Raw genomic sequence first — 21578 nt, 5'->3', positions numbered from 1 at the left:
TCTTTCTGTCTGGAATTTAGTTTTGTAATGAAAAGTTAGAAAAATTACAATGACAAACTGCCAGGATATTATTTTTAACTATTATTGGCACTTGCCGTTAATCAGTCATTCTGGAAGATTCCCCCCACCTCCTGCTCTGCTCCCTGTTTAAGCAGCCATTAGCATCCTTGAGGGCTAAGAAAGAAGTACAGCTGCTCAGCAGAGAGTATATGGGTGTACTTCTGGTCTTCACTAAACCCAGAGGCTGTTTTGAGTTCTGTGGACAGCAGAAGCCTCCGTTCTCTGATGTTTGTAGGCTGAACCAGAGCTGCAGGAGACCCCATCTGGAGACAGACAGGGGCTTCCTGAAGTCAGTCTCCTGAACAGGCAGAGCAGGTGGGAGGGGATGGGAGCTCCATTTGGTACCAACAACCAAAAGTGAAGATGAGGTAACAAAGGCTAGAAAGGAGTCATTTATTAAAAAAAAAAAAAAAAAACCAACAAAACAACAAAAAACATACAGCCTTCAGCAGGATCTGAAGACATGACGGAGGAGCACACCATCCTTACTGCCACGTGCACCACCTGTGAGTGCCACCCACTGCGACCTCCAGCCATGGGGCCCACAGCGCCCCAGTTTATACACAGGTCACCTGCTTAAGGGAGAGCCCAGGAAACATGGGCCCTTCTCCAACCCCTGCTCTCAGGTGGGCAGGCCAATCCCCGGCTTCTCTCTGCCTCCAAACAACGGGCAATTTCCCCTCAGGCTGTGGACACCACTCCCACTAGTCACTGCTGGGACACTGGGTCTCCAGCCAAGGCCACAGCACACGGGCAGATTTAAGGGTCACAGCAGCTCATTCTTGCCACAATTCCTGGAACGTAGGGCCCATCTCCGGGGGTGTTTGACATTTGTCCCCAAAACCCAGTTGTCACAACAGGTAAACCAAGACTATAATCACAACAGCAAGGACAGGATCGTGTTGCTTTTTTCCTTTTTTTTTCTTAAAGGAGTGAGGGCATGGAAAATACAGCACACCAATGAAACAAAATGCCAAAAAAAAAAATACAAAAAAATAGAAAATAGAAAAATGTATTTACAAGTAGTACATTACTATGATCAGAAAGCACAAAGACACCTGCTGCTATAATACATGCACTGGTTCAAGAAGAAACTATCAAAAACCCTGCAAGGGAGAAGCCTGTAAAAATGAAAAAAGGGCCAGAAAGTTTTAACTTTTCATCCCTAATTTGCTACACTGATCAAAAACCAAACGAGCATCCCCTAAAGTCCATGAGTATATCAGTACAAATACTATACTGTTTTTTAACTGCACGTTCAGTTGTGGAGGGAAAGACAGCCGCTTATCCATATACAAGGAAGCCAGAGTGAACTGCTCTACATGCTAAAAATTACAGCAAGCCCCTGTCTGCTATACAGCATGATCTTAGCAGGTTTTAATTTTTGTTTATTCATATATATCCATGTGCATGTGTGTGTATGTATGTATAAAAACCGTGCCCTCGTTCACTGCCAACACAACATCTGGGTGGACGTGAACTCATTACAACAAATTCTTATGTGTATGTTGTAAGAAGTCACTCAGTGTCTGTGGATTTAATAAGTCACTTCACACCACAGAAAATATTTAATAAATCCAAAAAACGGAAAGAAGAATATAATGACAGAAGAGTTTCTGTCTCAGTTCTCTGAAACTGAGTCCCCCATAGGAAACTGGTCCCAAAAGTTCTTGAGGGTTCACTGAGGAAACCAGTTCGCTAATGTTTTTCATCCTTTTAGTGTTCAAAGGTATAGAACAACTCCTTGCCCTTGTCAGTTTAAACAGTCACATCTCCGTCCCCCAAAGGTTAACAGTCTGGTGCAGATCCATAAAAACGGGGGAGGGAGGAGTGCTGGGGAAGGCCTGTCACTTCAGGAGGGGCTCCACCTCTCCAACGGCAGGAAGAGAAGGAACCACGCAGGCTCCAGCACCTCGCTCCTGCAAATGCATAATCCGGTCACATGGCAGTCCTTAGACAGGTAGATCTCCGAGTACCAGGCCAGCTCTAAGAGGAAACAAAACCACACGTGGACAGAAAAAGACTGAGAGGCCATTCTGGTCGCTCTCTGTGATCCATCATACTTCCAGGAATCGGGAGCTGCTGGACTTGGAGTGGAATGGCTCAGACCACATCCGCCGTAGGTCACCCTGGGAAAGAAGGAACTTCACTAAGTCACAGATTTCAACTCGAGGCATACATACCTACAAGTCCTTTCTGACTCCTGATCTCAGATCAGATTGCTTCTGTGGAGAATCAAAGAACATTCAAATTTTACTCACTGAAAAGTAACCCCTCATTCTTTGAAGAACTCCTAGAAGGGCTCTTAGGCCCCTTGAGTGGGTAAGGGCTTTTACCAACTCTGCCCTGGTGGCAGTTTATCACTTATGATTCAGATGATCTAGGCAAGATAATGAACCTCTGTGCCTGTTTCATCATCTGTAAAATGTGGATGATAATATAAATCTTGTAAATCAGATAATGCCCTTAGTTTTTACAATGCATTTCTTAATTATTTCCAAACTTTAATGCAGAGTATTAAAGGGCTATTAGGTGGCAACAGGGTGCTTTTTTTTGTTTTTTGCGGTACGCGGGCCTCTCACTGTTGTGGCCTCTCCCGTTGCGAAGCACAGGCTCCAGACGCGCAGGCCCAGTGGCCATGGCTCACGGGCCCAGACGCTCTGCGGCACGTGGGATCTTCCCGGACCGGGGCACGAACCCATGTCCCCTGCATCGGCAGGCGGACTCTCAACCACTGCGCCACCAGGGAGGCCCCAGGGTGCTGTTTTTTAAGAGAAGCAGGAAGTCTCTGTAGCGGGGCTTTAGGGATTTCAGTTAATTAATCCATGACCAGGTGGTAAGGGGTCTACTCATGAGTATTGTCAGCCAATGGCTGTAAGAACCTGGAAGAGGTTGCTAATATCAGGTTAGCAAAAAAAAGCAGGCAAACAAACAAAATCCTCCCCAAACAACAAAAACAAAAAGATCCCGCTCTCAAGATCAAGAGCTTAGGGTCTTAAGCAGAACCACCTCCAGCGAGGAGAATACATACCCAAGTCCAGGGTCAATGCCATGTTATTGCTTTCACTGGTTTATAACTGCCTCTCTCACCTTTAAATAGGCCATCGTGAGGAGTGGCAATAAGGTAAATGGCACCAAATAGAGAAGGGCGGGCTGGGCTGCTCGGTGAATTCGAGACGCCACAGTAGCAGTGAGTAGACCTGCCGGGAGACAGAAACATTTGTGAATAACTCCAAGGGGACAGCCCCGAGAGAGGAGAGCCGCTGTTACCTGGCTGCTGCTTGGCACAGTCCTGAGATTGTACAGCTGTAATGTGACACATTCCATCCAATGGTGGGGAGTGAAATGCCCAGCTTGAGCAGGTAAAGAAACAGGGAGCAGCACAGCTTTCAAAAGCGTAGAATTCTAAGGACCTGTGAGTAGCCCAAGTCCCACTCCATGCCCAGGTCCCTGGTTCCAGGCCTCATTTCAGCCCTGAGTGTGCCTGGTCTCCCTCTGTCTCCTGTGGTATATGATGACAGACTTGGAGGCAGAGACCTGGGTTCAAGTTTCAACTCTGCTGCTTATGACAGCCATATAACCTTGGCTAAGGCCTTTCACGTCTTGAGCCTCAGCCTGCTCATCCGTCTAATGGGGATACCACAGTTGCCCTGCCCCCCTCAGAGCCAGTGGAGTGGAGTGGCAATGAACCCACACCTATAAGAGCACCGTGGACTATGAGGTGCTCCTTCAGTAGGAGGCACAGAGGCAAGAAAGGTGCTCCTTTCCGTTCACTGTCGTAGCTGTTGGAGTACAAACAGGTTACTAGCCCAATTACAACCGTCTCTTCCTGTCTGCCCGAATCAGAGCTGGCTAGAGAAAAGCTGGCCGAGGGAGAGTCCGAGGTCAGAGGTGATGGAAATGTTAGAGCAGATGAAAGGAAGTATCTGTCTAATAAAGTAGGAAATAAACATGACATTCGTTAAACTCAAGCCGAAGATTTCATCGTGTGGTAGGTCTTCTCAACTTTGAGGCCTGACCACACTTTTCCTGCAATGTTCTTCAAACATATTATTGGATAGGGAACTAGGCTGCTGGCCAACACATAGAGCATCTTTCATCTCGTGGGTCAGTTTTTTTCCTTTGTGGTTGTTTATAACAGCAACCAGAGTCACTGCTTTCCTTTCATCTGGCATCTGCAGCTAGAAGACCTGATTTAATTCCAGGGGTTGGAGGACAGCCAGAGAGGGGACTGCATGCAGTCTCTGGTTCTCTTACCTACGAAGTATCCAATGAGGGTGCAGTGAAAGTAGGAAACCTTCTGCATGCGTCCGGAGATGTTGGCGGGTCCAGAGGCACTGCAGGAGTCACCGTTGGCTTGCTTTTTGTAGTTGTCGTAACGAAGGACAAAGCACAACAGGAGTCCAGGCATCACGATGTCTCCAATGCCCAACATAGAGAAGTGACTGCCAGTGGAGCTGGAATGTAGTGTCACATGTCAGGGGTGCCGCCTTCTACAACCCCATTTCTCCTCCTGCGCAAAGTCTGTTCACTTTCTAAGAAGTCAAAGAACTTATCTGAACGGTAGATGGCAATCTCTATGGGTTTAACAACACTAGTTTTTAAGAGTTCAGAGATTAAGAGACACAAGAGTACTGGCGATTGAGGTCTTCAGCCCCACCCTAAGTGCTTCGGGAGAGCACCGCCTAAGTGACTGCTGGAGCCATCTGCTTGAGCGCTGCCACCTCTAGAAATGTCAAGCAGCTCACTATGTGTCACACATTCACTGCTAAGACTTCAAATAAGCACCTACTACTACCAGACATGGGAGATTAAAGCAGCACATTAATTTTTCCAAGATTATAGTTCCAGGAACTGTATAATTTTAGCATTAAGACATTTTTACAAATGTCTTAGAAGTAAAAAAGATCCAGATTCTCCCGTTAATTCCCTCTAGCCAACTTTAAACTATGGTAACAGGGGTAACATAGAGTTGTTTGATAACATTATTCAATATTAAAAAGCTGCACCTGTATCACTTAATGATCAGTCTTTGCAAGTTAAGTCAGTATTCTTGACCCCATCTGTAAAATGGAGATGACTCACAACCCTTTTCCAGTCCAGCATCAGAATGCTGATGACAAAGACAGACAAACTGGGGAACAGAGGGGCAGAGGAAGGCAGTGTCCTCACCATCATGAGATGAGGCCGACACGCCAGTCTTACCTGGGGAAGACCAGTTTTCCAGGCAGAGACAGGCGAGGAACATCGCGCCCAACATTGGGCCCCAGGTGGAGCTTCCGGGATAGAACGTCAAGGGGATTGTCAGCCGGCTGTGTGGCCACCTTCACCATGACGTTGCTATTAAAGATGTAGGCAGAGAAAAACACCTGCCGAGGGGAGAGTCACCTTTACCAGAGGGAGCTGGAAGCACCCCGATCTCAGCACCAGCCCTCTTTGTTCTTAAGAGCAGAGTCTCAGTACTGCATCATCAAGCTTTTTAGACTGCACGCTTTGAGGAGAAAGAAAATCTTTGCTCCTGTGTGTACGTGCAGATTTTTTCTCTCCACACCCACAGAGGAAGCCCTTACAGCAGAGCTGCCAGTGCTCCAGGGCAGAGAACCTAGCCTGCCTGCTCCCTTTTCCACCCCGAGAGTCACACGTGTACCCTCTATGGTAACGAGTCTCGACAAACACAGGCACGGAAAGCTGCCTGCTCACCTTTTAACAGGTACAGTGCAGGCCGGAGTGGTCTCAGACAGGAGGTACTCTGGCAAGCAGACTTTGGATATTTAGAGTTAAAAATTTTCCGGAGTGAATGTTCCAATTAAACACAAAGGAGAGCAGCAGCTTTGGGGAAACAGACACTCACCCAAAAGACATCGTAGATTAAAAGCCCTGAGAGAAGCAGGCAGGAGACCTTGAGGCTGGGCAGGCGGACGAAGGCGATCATAGCGACACAGAGACCCATGGCCAGGGCTGGGGAGGAGACAGCAGTCAGTGTGGAGCACAGGCTCAGCTTCTCTCCACAAGCTATTCCGCTCATAAACCTAACAGAGTTTGTAAGTCCCTCAAAAAATCAGGCAGCCCTAAACCCCAGTCTAAGATGTTTACACCTTACTAGTGCAAAGTGCCCACCGTTAGCCAACTGTGACCTGCTCGTATTTGGGGAAATCCCTTTTCTCATGCTATAGATGGTGCTCAACTAAGACCCAGGGGACTGTTCTGAATGCTAAAGCTCTAAGCCAAGCTCAGTTCCGGCCTCCCAGCTCTCATCTCCTGCCTCCCCCCATTACTTCAGATGCATCGCCCTTGCTCCTTTAAAGCCAATGCACACCCTGGATCACATCTTTTTCACTTACTTAAGGACACTGTTCCAGCCACTCATTTTATGCTCATCCTCCCCACCTGGGTCTAAACTAAACACAACAACTCAGAACTGCTCAATGACAGGATTCTCCATGACTCCACACAATGTCATTCTATCCCTAATCTTCCAAACAAGAAACTCTGGGTTCCTTTTCATCGTATCGTAACCTTCATCATGCACACTCAGGCTGCAACCACCTGGGGTGCTCCTCTTGACTGTCACGGCACACCTCGGTCATGATTCCCATACTTCCTAGTGTGATGTGTGTATCCTTTCCCATTTTCTGTCTCTCTCCCCCACTTACTCTTCACTGCCATTGTCAAAAATCAGTTCACATCATTCCCTGCCTTAAATCACAAGGTCCCCTACTCTCTGAAGAATCAAGTCCGACTGTAAAGGCATAACTCACACAGAATGGCGCTGCACCACACGCGCTTGGCCTCAAGCCTCTTCTTTTGCTCCTATGCCTCCACCTACTCCTTCTCTAAGTTGAGCGATAACCTCTTTCCAATCATGCCCACCAAGTCTCCCCACCGTACTCCATGTTTGAAGAGGCAGCATGCATCCCATCTGACTACTTCAGAGAAGGTTCTTAATACAAGCATGTTGAATGAGAATCACTCCCACCCCCAACTGAACAGTGCCACCAGCCATGTCACATCCCTGAAACACACGCTCAACTATTCATACAGTTTGCCTCTTTTTCTTCATTCATCAGCTTTTGCAAACATACCACACCACTTAACTGGTCAAATTCTTTCAAGTCTTCCCAAATTTAAAAGATTAATTTGTAAGATGAAACTGAGTAGATAAAAAATTATAGATTTAGTTCAAAAAACTCTGAAGTACTTCCTTAATATTAATGCTTCTTGGTATAACTCTGAAAACATACTTCATGCCTCGCCCTTTAAAATAACCACATTTATCATTCTGTTTTCAGAAGAACATATTTCAGAATGTTACAGTCACGTGCTAGAAAGCTATCTTTTCTGTTAATAGCAGAAAACAAGTCAAACACACATCAAATACCAATCTGAGAAACAAACAACTAAAAAGCTCAAAGACTCTCTCCATTTTTTTTTTTTTTTTGAGGGAAAACTAAGCTTGGTCACAAGGGCAATGTAACTAGTGTAAACTGGTAAGAGATCCTTGGACAAGTAGATATTGGGAAGTAGCAACAATGACAGAAAACGATATAAAAGTTAAGGCCAGTAAGGGTTTGGGGCGCCTCCCTGAACACTCAATGACAGCACCACTGTAGCTGAGCCATCCTCAGAGCTGCCAGGGACACAGTGTCTGGAGAGGAGAGGAGCCCCTCAGACGTGGCACTGCCTCCAAAGAGCTCCGTTCCAAGGTCTGGATTAGCCTCATGGTTGCTTGGAATGGGTAACAGGAAAAAGTGTGATCCATACCCATAATCTCTGCTTTCCAAATTCCTCCCTTAAAAAAATTCTTTAGATAGTGTTACAAACAGTATAAAATTGACTTTTGTGTTTCAGCTTCCTTCCCTTCTGAAACACCAAGAAAGGAAAAGGTGAACAGACTTTGTGGAGCAGAGCAGTTAGATAAAATTTCATGAGATTAGTAAAGCAAACTATGAAAATAAGAGAAGTAATAAGGACTGAATGAAAAAAGAGGTGGAGATGGTTACAGGGTTTTAAATAAAAGTCTAACAATGTCTTAAGGGAGAGAACAGAAGAATAATGGCGGACTCTGAGAAATGTCCTTCTATCAAAACAACTATCAAGATGTTTTGATAGTACGTATGAAATATACACAGGAGTTCTGTGACTGTGGTTAGTCACTTCTCAGAACCTGTTTCCTCTTCTGTAAAATAAGAACAATACTAGTACCTACTTCAAAGAGCTGTATTCAGGATTACATGAGAAAGTCCATGTAAAACACCCAGCAGAGTGCCCAGTGCATAAAAAGCACTCAATAAATGTTAGCTATTAGTACCTTTATAAAATGATATAGACATGTATTTATATTATTACACAAAAGAAATCTCTATCATATACAACATATTATATGACATACATTATATATTCCACATATATTTATATATAATATGGATATTATATTACAGTATAATTCCATTTATATTAAGAAAGTATAGTCTACACAAAAATTTGTATTCCAGTTTTCACAGTAGCATTATTCACAATAGCCAAAAAAGTGGAAACAACTGATGAATGGATAAATAAAATTAATGCATCTATACAATTAAACAGTATTTGGCCATAAAAAGGAATGGAGTACTGATACAAGTTACAACATGGATGAACCTTGAAAACATTATGCTGAGTGAAAGAAGGCAGACACAAAAGGTCATATGTAATTTTATTTATGCAAAATGTCCACAAGAGGCAAATTCACAGAGATAGAAAGTAGATTAGTGGATGCCCGGGGCTGGGGTGGGGGGAATGGGGAAGTGACTGCTACTGGGTGTGGGTTTTGGAGGGTGGATGTGAAGATGCTCTAAAACTGATTGTAGGGGACCTCTCTGGTGGCGCAGAGGATAAGACTCCGTGTTCCCAATGTAGGGGGCCCAGGTTCAACTATATCCCACATGCATGCCGCAACTAAGAGTTCACATGCCACAACTGAGGCGCCAGTGAGCCGCAACTAAGACCGAGCGCAACCGAAATACATTTAAAAAACAAACAAACAACAAAACAAACCGGGGACTTCCCTGGGGGCACAGTGGTTAAGAAGCCACCTGCCAATGCACGGGACATGGGTTTGAGCCCTGGTCCAGGAAGATCCCACATGCCGCGGAGCAACTAAGCCCGTGTGCCACAACTACTTAGCCTGTGCTCTAGAGCCCATGAGCCACAACTACTGAGCCCACGTGCCACAACTACTGAAGCCCACGTGCCTAGAGCCTGTGTTCTGCAACAAGGGAAGCCACCGCAATGAGAAGCCTGCGCACTGCAATGAAGAGAAGCCCCCACTCAGCAACGAAGACCAGCCCCTGCTCAGCAACGAAGACCCAATGCAGCCAAAAATAAAAAAAAAATTAAAAAAACAAAAAAAACCCCCAAACTGATTGTAGTGTAGGTTGCACAACTCTGCAAATATGCTAAAAACCACCGAATCGTACACTTCATTTTTTAAAATAAGTTAATTAATTAATTAATTAATTTTGGCTGCACTGGGTCTTCATTGCTGCATGCAGGCTTTCTCAAGTTGCAGTGAGTGGGAGCTACTCTTCGTTGCGGTGTGCAGGCTTCTCACTACGGTGGCTTCTCTTTGTTGCAGAGCACGGCCTCTAGGCACACGGGCTTCAGTAGCTGTGGCTCGCGGGCTTCGCTGCTCCATGACATGTGGGATCTTCCTGGACCAGGGCTCGAACAGGAGTCCCCTGCATTGGCAGGCGGATTCTTAACCACTGCACCACCAGGGAAGTCCCCCGAATTGTACACTTTAAATAGGTAAATTGTATGGTATGTGAATTACATCCCCAAAAAGCTGTTATTAAAAAAGATCTTAAGAATGTAGGTAAAAATAATGAAAAATCTGATACATAACGCCATCTGTGGACACCTAATTTTCATGGTAATCAGAGGTACCACTACTAAAACACAGAAAGTAGAGGAAGAGGGGACAAATTTAACCATAAATGATATTAAAATTTCAACTTGTCACATAGTAGTTACTTACCATCCATGAGAAGCCAATGGCCAGTGAGAACCCAGATGAGGACGAGCATGACAGACAGAGAGAATGATAGTAATTCAGCAGCAGTGAAACGCCCACAACAACCAAAGGAAATCCTAGAAAATACACAACATGTATTGGACTAATGGACAATAAATTATATTCAATAATCAAACTCTCCTTTGGTTCTTCATTATCAGAATTTGTGATGGCCAGATTAAAATAGCAGGCAATACCTAGATACCCAGAAATCCAAAATACCCAAATCTCTCTGGAAAAAACTACAGAAAGTTCAAAGGAATTATACTTCTGCATCCATTAGATAATGTACTTTTTATCCCAAGTTATCAACATGGGATGGGTATTGAGAAGTTTAAAGTGATAATATCTTTAGAAAATCTAAATGTAGGGGAAATTCTAATTCTTATGAGGAAAACAAAATGAAGAAAGTCAACAATTCAATTCATTAAGCAAAGATGAATAAAATTAAGATGGTACATCTATGGTTATCACTAATTCCTGGGAAAATCAGCCGCCCCAAGTGACTGATTTCCTAAGTGCATACAGCATTCTCCATTAGCACAGCATTTTGTTTCCATGGAGCAACGGCTTTAGGAGTTAAAGTGTGAACACTGGGATTAAACCCCAATGGCTGGTATATATTCTAGGTCATCAAAGACGAAAGGCAAAGAATGTTTGAGTCAAGCACTATTTTCATATTCCATTAACTAGTAAAGGAATGAAAACGTTGCTTCAAAAGAAAACTCATCTTTCAATATAATCAAAGCAAGGAAGCATATTACAGTGACTCTGACTTCCTAAGATTTGTTTATATTTCCTCTGCTACGAAAAGGTGCAAAAAGAAGTACTATCTTACAGTTTTAAAAAAATCAAACATTTCACTTTCCAGTCTTCTGGCATTTGTGTGCTTCAGTCAATACCAAAAATTTAGACCCCTAATACTGCTATCAAGTATGAGACAAAAACATACATATACAAGTTTACAATTTAGAGGAAAATCCCAAGTCCTTACTTGTTCTGAGGTGAACAGGGTCTTGTTAAATACTGGCACATCGGGAGAAGAAGAAAAGCAAAAGCTATCGTTGCAAGAACTAGAGAAAGAAAACGTATGGTTAATTTTTTTGTTGTTTATTATTTTACTAAGCATAAGAAAAATGGCATGACTTATGGAAACAATCATTGCCCAGAATACTTTTCTCGACAAGTGCATACAATAGTATTAATTAACTAGAGAAGAAAAGTATCTTTCTTTAGCACCACACAGACAACCTCTTAAAAAAAGATTACCTGATTTGAAGTAGGGGTAGCATTGGTAGGTTTTCTCTTTCTCACCTATCTCAACAAGAAATGATAAACAGCGGGCCAGGGTATGATCTAACAAGTCTAGCATTTTGATGTTTCACACATGTCCATCGTCGCTCAGCTTGAAAACGGTCAGATAGCTGACAGTCGAATTGCTGTGATCAGCTATGAGTGTTTCTATCGGCAGAAACATGGGTAGGGGTTGCCAACGACTACTCTGCCAACTGGACTTTCTGGTAACCTAGCAGACAAGGAGCCACAGCCAAAGCAATTCTGCTCTGGTGCCACAAAGCTCATGAGTTTTCAACCCCTGGCCTTTCATTCAGATTGGGTTGGCAGGTCTGAATGGATGATACAGGTATCAAGTATCTTGCAGGACTGAACTGATGATACAGGTATCAAGTGGTTCAAGGAGGAGTTGGGGGAGAAAAAGCCAGACTTATGAAGAAAAACTTGCACAGTGCAGTGTATAAATCTTAATTTTTGAATGATGATTTTAAAAAAGTTTTAAAAATTTCCTTTCAGCTTAATGTTAAGATCAGATAGAGGAACTCATTTACCTGCTGTACATATTGTAAAAACTACTTGAACTGAGTCAAAGAAGAAGAACATTACTAGGAGAGAGACAGATGCTCCAATTGGAAGGAACAGGGCCTGGGTAGAGTCAATAGTTTGGATACCTGAAAGAGAAAAAGGGACATATCAACGACTTACCTAATACACACTGTACCCATGTACTTCAGATACATTAACTCATAAAATGCAGACAGTTCTAGGGATTAGTATATAAAATATAGATTATCTAGGCCCTTGGATTCTCTCCTTCCCAGTGAAGACTGTGAGCTCCTTGCTGTCCTCATAGTGCCTTTATTATAGTAGGTGCCCAAGAAATACTTGTTGAATTGACTTACTACCTCCTGGTGCTACCATCTGGATGACAGGGTGCCAAAACAAACAAACAGCAAACAAGAACATTAAGAGGCAGTAAAAATTCATTTTAGTCAATTTGAGTACATCTGTGGTCCTGTATATATAGGTTTGGTAAGAGAGGTGGTTTAAACCCCCTGACTAAAATAATTTCTCATCATCTGTGGATTTAATGTACTCATGTTCATTCTTTCCCATTGTTGCTAATAGTTGAGGACTGACTTTGGTGGGGGAGGGGGGGAGAACAAGATATATCTGGAAACAGTAAATCAAAAACATTTCTTTGTGGGAACATTTTAAAGAGTAAATAGGAGATAAATGGGGGAACCAGAAGCTCTTGGGATAGAGCAGGATTTAGCACAGTGGTTCTCAAGTCTTGGCTGCTCATTAGAATCACCTGGACAGCTTTAAAAAAAATCACAGTGCCCGGGCCCAACCCCAGAGCCAACTAAACTGAAATCTCAAGGGTTAGTAGGTCCAGGAAAAACTCCCCACAAGATTTTATTTTGGGGGCTTCCCTGGTGGCACAGTGGTTAAGAATCCACCTGCCAGTGCAGGGGACACAGGTTCGAGCTCTGGTCCGGGAAGATCCCACATGCCGCGGAGCAACTAAGACCGTGCACCACAACTACTGAGCCTGCACCCTAGAGCCTGTGAGCCACAGCTACTGAGCCCATGTGCCACAACTACTGAAGCCTGCACGCTTAGGGCCCATGCTTCCCAACAAGAGAAGCCACCACAATGAGAGGCCCGCGCACTGAAACGAAGAATAGTCCCTGCTCGCCAGCTAGAGAAAGCCTGCGCACATCAACGAAGACCCAATGCAGCCAAAAATTAATAAATAAATTAAAAACAAAAACTGCTCATCAGTATTCAAATTTACCTGTCCTCAAGAAAGCTATTTAGGGATTTTTGTGAAATGAATATTAAATATTTCTACAAAACAAAATTGCTTCTTATTGGCTAGGTAGATGAGTCAAATAATTCACTAAGGAATAGGGCAATTCAACTTCAGAAGAGTGAGCCATGTGTCAAGACAAACAGAAATGATCTGGTGAAGAGTCTGACCTGAACTGCAGTCAAACCCATTCATCTTGGCCCATGGATAGGTTTTTTTTTTTTTTTTTTTTTGGGGGGGGCGCATATCTTAAAGTATCTTATGGGCATTTGTAAGGCAAAACTCTATGAAATCTCTAACTAAATTTCACCTAGGTTTTTTTTTGAGTGCTCTACAATAGTTCAAAGAACTACTTGAGGAAGCTAGATTTCAGATGCCTTTCACAACAGAAAATAATGTTTTCTCAAATAAATGATTATTTGTTATATAAGAAACAAATCTTTTAAAAAAATCTATAAATCTGAAAATACACCCCCACACCCCCCTCCTTCTGTAAAACAAAGCATCATATAGTCTACAGATTAATTATACTGGTTTAAAATATGAGAAGAAAAAAATCAAATGGCTAGAACAAAGACTGTTTACTAAGGCAGGCATATGAGAAGTATTTGTTTATAATCAATCTAAATTTTATGAGTTCAGTCTGCAATTAAAATGCGAAACAGAATACAAAGAACCTTTCTAGAATATTAGACTGCACAGATTTTTGTTTTTTGAAAGCACAGATTTTAAACCAGTAAGTATTAGACGTTATTTCCATTAGTTTTACAGAAGGACTGCCCAAGAGAGTCTATCAAACAGCAATGTCACAGGGCAAGTGAAGCTCCTTTAGTTGCTTACAATATGTTACCAAAAATAATGTACACAACTTTAATACTGCACTTCCTAAAGGTCTGGAAATAATGGTCCTGAAGGGGAAGGAGCTAATTAATTAGAAATTTTAGCCAAACTCCAGTGACAAAACAGAACAGAGCAAAAGCAAAAGAGAGCAGCCATAGTTGGGCAGACTTACTCAACTGCAGTGGCTTTACCTTTAAAGGGAAAATCAACGTAAGAAATAGGCATGATGAGGGAATTAAAAATTATGTACAGAGACATTATTTTTTGTATTTAGTGAACAGGTTGCAGAGCAATACACCAATGTAGTACTGATAACTGTTTATGAAAGTTACTGATTTTGCACCTCCATGAGAGAAGCAAGGATGTTTTTTTAAAAACTCATTTCCAGAGCTTATGGGGTTTGCAGTCTAGGTGGGGAGATTAAGATGTGTTTCTCTATTAAGATGTGTTTCTCTATTAATGAAGAGAATTCAACTGTACATCTCCATCAGTCTTCACAGTTCAAATAAATTATAGGGGAAGCCTAGTAAAGAACTTCAAGGTATCAGATAATTGGAGGTGGGGGGGGGTTGTTTTTGTTGTTGTTGTTTAAACCCTCTTAATGCTAATTAGATGAAGGAGTGGTGTGCCAGAAGGGGAAAATTTCTATATAGGTTTCCTGGGGCAGATTCAGGGATAAGATGGGAGTTAGAACAAAGTTAGGGAAAATCAGAGAGGACCTGGAAGGAACTCTCTCCCCTCCACTTTCTAACCGTCTTTACTGTAAAACATACACACATACAGAAAAGTACATGAAACAAAGATGTAGAGTTCACTGAATCATCACATGGCTAATACCACCCAAGAAAGAGAACTTGCCAAGGCCAAAAGTCTTTCTTGTGTCCCTCCCAATCACTGCTCTTTCTCTTTCCCCCAAAGGGAACTACTATTATATCCTGGCTTTTACGGTACTTTTTATTTGCTTTGTTTTCTACCAAGCATGCATCCTAAAATACTAATATTTATTTTGCCTGTTTCCTGAACTTACTATATACACTGAATTATGTAGTATGTGTTTTTTTGTGTCTGGCTTCTTTCACTCAGCATTGTTAGAAACATCCACGCTGTTATACATAGCTGTAGTTCATTAATTTTCATGTCTTTTTCACAAATTCCTTGATTCGTATTTTGGGAGTAGGCAACTGCAACTTTTAAAAAACATCTATCTACTTTCTTCTTCATTAATTAGTTTGTAACACTTGGCAAAATCTTAACACTAAAGTCATACCCTCCTTTTCTTAGAACTCCCCCCAATTCTTCTTGTCAATCTTCATTGTTAAGCATTTCAATCTCCTCAGCACCTACGCCATCTCATGTTTCTGTTCATTTTTCTGGCTATTATTATTTCTTTGATTTTTGATGACTGCATCCCGTTTTCCATGCCACCCCTTCAAACTGGAATGATACCATGTTCCATAATCAAGTACTGGCCTTCTCTGCAATGGCCATTTCTTTCATTATGTTTTTCCTGATTATGTGGAAGTGGACTGCATTCTGTCCTGGTCTGTGCTTATCCTTTTTGGTATCCATGGCCCAGATTAGGCACTGAAGAAATAACTTTTGTTGAGGATAATTTTAGCACAACACAAGAGGTAGATTCAAGGAAATTACCATTAAACAACCACCAACTACTCTTTAGATGCTGATTAACAATGAGAAATACAAAACTGATGTTACCAGGTAAATTCCTTCCACTGCACGGACTGACTTAACCATTTATTTGAGGATAAAATGGTACTTAGATACATACTACTGATTTCTTTTAGGTTTATGTGATGCAATGCACAACAGATTTGTAATCTGGTTTAAGTACATCATTTGTATATATGCTATATAACAGGAATTTAAAGGAGTTTCAAGTGTATGTAGTGATTTGGTTTAAACTATTGATAGAAGGTAAGCTGCTATGTAATAATTTAACCCTAAAATTGGATACTGACACTGGGTTTTACCTGGTTCCTGTGAAGTTACTGGTATGGTATTTTACTTAATATAAGGATCTGTGTCATAAGTTTTTGTGTGTGTGTGTCATAAGTTTAAGAAAAGGCTCATTATATTTAAATGATTCTACTTACTGTATTTGTCATGCCCACTTTACATTGCTGGGGACAATGAAACACATTTAACTCAGTGAAAATTGGGCAAGTATAATTTAGTTGATGGGGTAGAAAATGAAATAGATATTAAGTGATCTCTTTTCAATTTAGTTTCTAAGATCCTCCATCAATATTCTATTAACTTTATGTTAGATCTCCAGTCTTTCCTCCCTATTAGGCAGTGACCTTGATTTGTCCTACAAGTCACTCTTATTCTCCTCCTCTGTGCCTGTATTATATGCTCTTCCCACCTGGAGGAACTTCTCCAGCAATCCAAGTTCACTGTTTCATGTCAAATTCACTTTCTCCAGGAGAGTCCCTTACTAAGTTGACCCACTGTTGCTCACTTTGGCTTGCCTTTCTCTTTTTTCTCTTTGTACATGGATGTCAAAATGACTTCCCTCTGGTGCTTACTCTGATCTATTGATAGTAGATTCTGAGGCTATGGTAAGGGTCCACAAGAAAAAGTACCTGCTCTAGGTATAGTGTGAAAAGTGGTATTTGCTCTGTCTTAGCACTTTATTAACGCCTTGGGAAGTATTTTGGCCACACTGCCTGCGTGACAGCTTGAGTACCAGCTCTTGTACTTTCGCATCTTTCAAAATACCTAATAAATGCCAAGCGCATGGTAGGTACCCAATATCAATCTCTTAGTATTATCAAATCAAGTCTCCTTACTTCTAAATTCAGTTCTCTTTCTATAATAAGCATTACCAATTTTCTAGTACAATTTACATACCATAAAATTTACCCAGTTTAAGTGTGTAATTCAATACTTTTTTTTTTGTAAGTTTACCAAGTGTGAAACCATCACTATAATCTAGTTTTAGAATATCTTCATCACCTCAAGAAGATTCCTCATGCCAGTTTACTGTTAATTCTCCTTCCCATCCCTTGCCCCAAGCAACCACGAATCTGTTTTCTGTCTCTATATAGTTGCCTTTTTGGAAATTTCATATAAATGGACTCATACAATATGTAGTTTTTCTATCTGACTATTTTTACTTAATTTTTTTTTACTTAATTTATTTATTTAGTTATTTTTGGCTGCGTTGGGTCTTTGTTGCTGCACGCGGGCTTTCTTTTTTCTAGTTGCGGCGAGCAGGGGCTACTCTTCCTTGCACTGCACAGGTCTCTCATTGCGGTGGCTTCTCTTGTTGTGGAGCACGGGCTCTAGGCGCGCGGGCTTCATTAGTTGTGGCACGTGGGCTCAGTAGTTGTGGCTCACAGACTTTAGACCACAGGCTCAGTAGTTGTGGCACACGGGCTTAGTTGCTCTGCAGCATGTGGGGTCTTCCTGGACCAGGGCTCGAACCCATGTCCCGTGCATTGGCAGGCGGATTCTTAACCACTGCGCCACCAGCGAAGCCCTACTTAACAATTTTTAAAAAAATTAATTTATTTTATTTTTGGTTGCACTGGGTGTTTGCTGCTGCGTGTGGGCTTTCTCTAGTTGCGGTGTGCGGTCTTCTCATCGTGGTGGCTTCTCATCTCAGAGCACGGGCTCTAGGCACACAGGCTTCAGTAGTTGTTGCTTGCAGACTTAGTTGCTCCGCGGCACATGGGATCTTCCCGGACCAGGGCTCGAACCTGTGTCCCCTGCGTTGGCAGGCGGATTCTTAACCACTGCGCCACCAGGGAAGCCCTTAACAGTGTTCTGAGGTTCATCTATGTTGGAGCATATTTCAGTAATTAACTTTTTTTAATGCTGAATAGTATTCCATTGTATGGACATACCATCTTTTGTTTATCCATTAACTAGTTTATTGATCTTTCAGTTGCTTCTACTTTTTGGCTATGATGAATAATGCTGCTGAATACTTGCCATATAGCACACTTCTGTTTTTTCAAAGCAAACATTCTTTAAAATCTTAAGTATCAGAAAAGATACAATAGTTTTACAAGTACTTCAAGTAGCTATCTTTAAGAATCACTAAATGAATTTATGATCAACACCTACAAAATTATCAACCTCACCAAAGGATTTAAATGAAGTTATAAGCAGGCAGATACCCATCTATCCTGTTCGTCTTTAAGAAAATAAAGAGGGCTTCCCTGGTGGCGCAGTGGTTGGGAATCTGCCTGCCAATGCAGGGGACACGGGTTCAAGCCCTGGCCCGGGAAGATCCCACATGCCACGGAGCACCTAAGCCCATGGGCCACAACTACTGAGCCTGTGCTCTAGAGCCCGTGAGCCACAACTACTGAAGCCTGTGTGCCTAGAGCCCACGCTCCGCAACAAGAGAAGCCACCGCAATGAGAAGCCCGCGCACCGCAACAAGAGTAGCCCCTGCTCGCCACAACGAGAGAAAGCCCGCACACAGCAACGAAGACCCAACGCAGCCAAAAACAATAAATAAAGTAAAATAAATAAATTTATTTAAAAAAAGAAAATAGGGCTTCCCTGGTGACACAGTGGTTGAGAGTCTGCCTGCCGATGCAGGGGACACGGGTTCGTGCCCCGTTCCGGGAGGATCCCACATGCCGCGGAGCGGCTTGGACCTGTGAGCCATGGCCGCTGAGCCTGCGCTCCGCAGTGGGAGAGGCCACAACAGTGAGAGGCCCGCGTACCGCAAAAAAAAAAAAAGAATCTTGGCAGCAAGCTTTTAGGCATGAATTAAAAGCAGTACACAAGAAATCCGTAATTCAGGTTCAGAACATAAGACTTTAACAAATTATACCATACAGATTTAATTTTATTATTATACCAAACATAATCCTTGAACCCAGTAAATTATCTACTGGGGTTATAGAAAGAATCAAATTAAGACAGCTACATGTGAAAAGCTAATTGTCATAAAATGCCTTACTATTATTGGTGCTGTTGCCATTGAAAGACCCAGAAGAACTGTTACTGTCTTTCTCCTTATCTTGATTTTCAAAGTCCATATTAAGGGACCTGTGGGAAAAAATTGTATAAGTAAGTTTTAGTTTTACTTAAGAAGCAGACCAGAAAAGTCAGTAATGAGACATACTTTTAAATGCTAAAGCATTAGGAAAGAAAGGAAGATCTGTTTTGAACAGCTCTGCAAAACACTTCTTGATGCCACATTTAAAAAAACAATCTACATTCCTTACAGTGGCAGTTCAAGAGTTTTCTTGACTGCAGGTAAAAGCATTCCATTGTGGCTGAATATTCCAGCCGTATCTCTGTGTACAGCTTTAATTACTTCCTTATGCTAAATACCTAGAAGGAGAAATATTGGGTCAAAAGGCAAGCACAATTTTGAGACTTTTACATACCACACAATTGCTTCCAAAAAGGGTGGACCAATTCACTCTCTGAGAACAGTGTGTAAGAGCACTTGTTTCTCTACACATTGCCAGCTCTCATTCAACAACACGGATTTGAGTTTTTGCCATATCTGGGAATATCCAAGGTATTGGAGAGACAATAGTGAGTAAAATAGGCTCTCATGGATTTTACATTCGAAGAGGGGGGAAACTGACAATAAACAAGAAAAATAAGTTAAATATAGGGTAAGCTAATGGTAAGAGCTAAGGAGAAAAGGCAGGAAATGGAGAGGGTAGATCTGAAATTTTAAACAGGGTAGGCAAGGGAAGGCCGCACTGGTGTGATTTCTGAGTCAAGACCTGAAGGAAGTAGACACAGTCAATCTGGGGGACTAAAAATGCTGTCTCTGTCCTAATTTAGAATTCTTTAGCTATTAAACAATTTTATGTACCTGAGCTTGCCCATTTCTCTTTCTGTGAACTAACTGTTCAAGTCCTTAGCTCACTTTCTACTACTGCGTTCCTTTAAAGTGTTTGTGTGTCCAAAAGAACTTCCTGTGATGGTGGAAATGTTCTGTACCTGCACTGACTTATTTGGTAGATATTAGCCACGTGAACACTTGAAATGTGGGAGCACAACTGAGGAACTGAATTCTACATTTTATTTCATTTTAATTAATTTAAATTTAAATAACTGGAGAGCTAAAACTATAAAACTTTAGACAAAATATTTGTGACCTTGGATTTGGCAGTGGATTCTTACATATGACACCAAACACACAAGTGAAAATTTGATAAACTGGACTTCATCAAAATTAAAACCTTGTGTGCTGCAAAGAACACTTTCAAAAAAATGAAAACACAACCCCAAAGGATGGGAGAAAATACGTGCTATTATGTATCTGATAAGGGCCTTACATTTAGAATACAGAAAGAACTCCTCCAATTCAATAAAAAAAAGACAACCCAATTAAAAAGTGGGCAGACTCTGAATAAATATTTCTCCAAAGAAGATAAACAAATAGCCAATGAGCACATGAAAAGTTCTTTTTTTTTGTTTTTTACACATATATACATGTACATGAAATATTTTTATCGTTGTTTTACAAAAACAGGGTCATACTATTCACATTTTCTGCATCTTGCTTTTCTTTTTTTGTATTTTATTTTACTTACTTTTTTATACAGCAGGTTCTCATTAGTCATCCATTTTATACACATCAGTGTATACATGTCAATCCCAATCTCCCAATTCAGCATACCATCACACCCACCCCCTGCTGCTTTCCCCCCTTGGTGTCCATACGTTTGTCCTCTACATCTGCGTCTCTATTTCTGCCCTGCAAACCAATTCATCTGTACCATTTTTCTAGGTTCCACATATATATGTTAATATACGATATTTGTTTTCCTCTTTCTGACTTACTTCACTCTGTATGACAGTCTCTAGATTCATCCACGTCTCTACAAATGACCCAATTTCGTTCCTTTTTATGGCTGAGTAATATTCGACTGTATATTGTACCACAACTTCTTTATCCATTCGTCTGTCGATGGGCATTTAGGTTGCTTCCATGACCTGGCTATTGTAAATAGCGCAGCAATGAACATAGGGGTGCATGTGTCTCTTTGAATTATGGTTTTCTCTGGGTATGTGCCCAGTAGCGGGATTGCTGGGTCATATGGTAATTCTATTTTTAGTTTTTTAAGCAACCTCCGTACTGTTCTCCATAGTGGCTGTATCAATTTACATTCCCACCAACAGTGCAAGAGGGTTCCCTTTTCTCCTCCACACCCTCTCCAGCATTTGTTGTTTGTAAATTTTCTGATGATGCCCATTCTAACTGGTGTGAGGTGATACCTCATTTTAGTTTTGATTTACATTTCTCTAATAATTAGTGATGTTGAGCAGTTTTTCATGTGCTTCTTGGCCAGCTGTATGTCCTCTCTTTGGAGAAATGTCTATTTAGGTCTTCCGCCCATTTTTGGATTGGGTTGTTTGTTTTTTTAATATTGAGCTGCATGAGCTGTTTATATATTTTGGAGATTAATCCTTTATCCGTCGATTCATTTGCAAGTATTTTTTCCCATTCTGAGGGTTGTCTTTTTTTTTTTTTTTTTTTGCGGTACACGGGCCTCTCACTGTTGT

General features: G+C 41.7%; 1 protein-coding gene across 3 annotated transcripts in view; it reads right to left on the bottom strand.

Moving 5' to 3' along the window:
• Positions 1-460: 460 nt before the first annotated feature.
• SPPL3 (signal peptide peptidase like 3) overlaps positions 461-21578 on the bottom strand; it is a 119015-nt gene continuing 97897 nt past the window's right edge. The window contains exons 3-11 of one of the 3 annotated variants that reach the window (XM_033408621.2): positions 19006-19094; positions 11956-12075; positions 11106-11184; positions 10076-10188; positions 5912-6018; positions 5266-5429; positions 4318-4517; positions 3092-3260; positions 461-2189 (exon numbers count right to left, since the gene is read on the bottom strand). In XM_033408621.2, coding sequence (XP_033264512.1) covers positions 3124-3260; positions 4318-4517; positions 5266-5429; positions 5912-6018; positions 10076-10188; positions 11106-11184; positions 11956-12075; positions 19006-19094 — 1009 coding nt within the window. In that variant the 3' untranslated portion in view covers positions 461-2189; positions 3092-3123. The remainder of the gene's footprint in view (positions 2190-3091; positions 3261-4317; positions 4518-5265; positions 5430-5911; positions 6019-10075; positions 10189-11105; positions 11185-11955; positions 12076-19005; positions 19095-21578) is intronic. The other 2 variants (XM_004281408.4, XM_049698248.1) reach the window with 2 other exon arrangements.

The sequence above is a fragment of the Orcinus orca genome, chromosome 15 (assembly GCF_937001465.1).
Source record: "Orcinus orca chromosome 15, mOrcOrc1.1, whole genome shotgun sequence".
Lineage (NCBI taxonomy): Eukaryota > Metazoa > Chordata > Mammalia > Artiodactyla > Delphinidae > Orcinus > Orcinus orca.
This window is presented reverse-complemented; position numbering and strand designations above follow the sequence as displayed.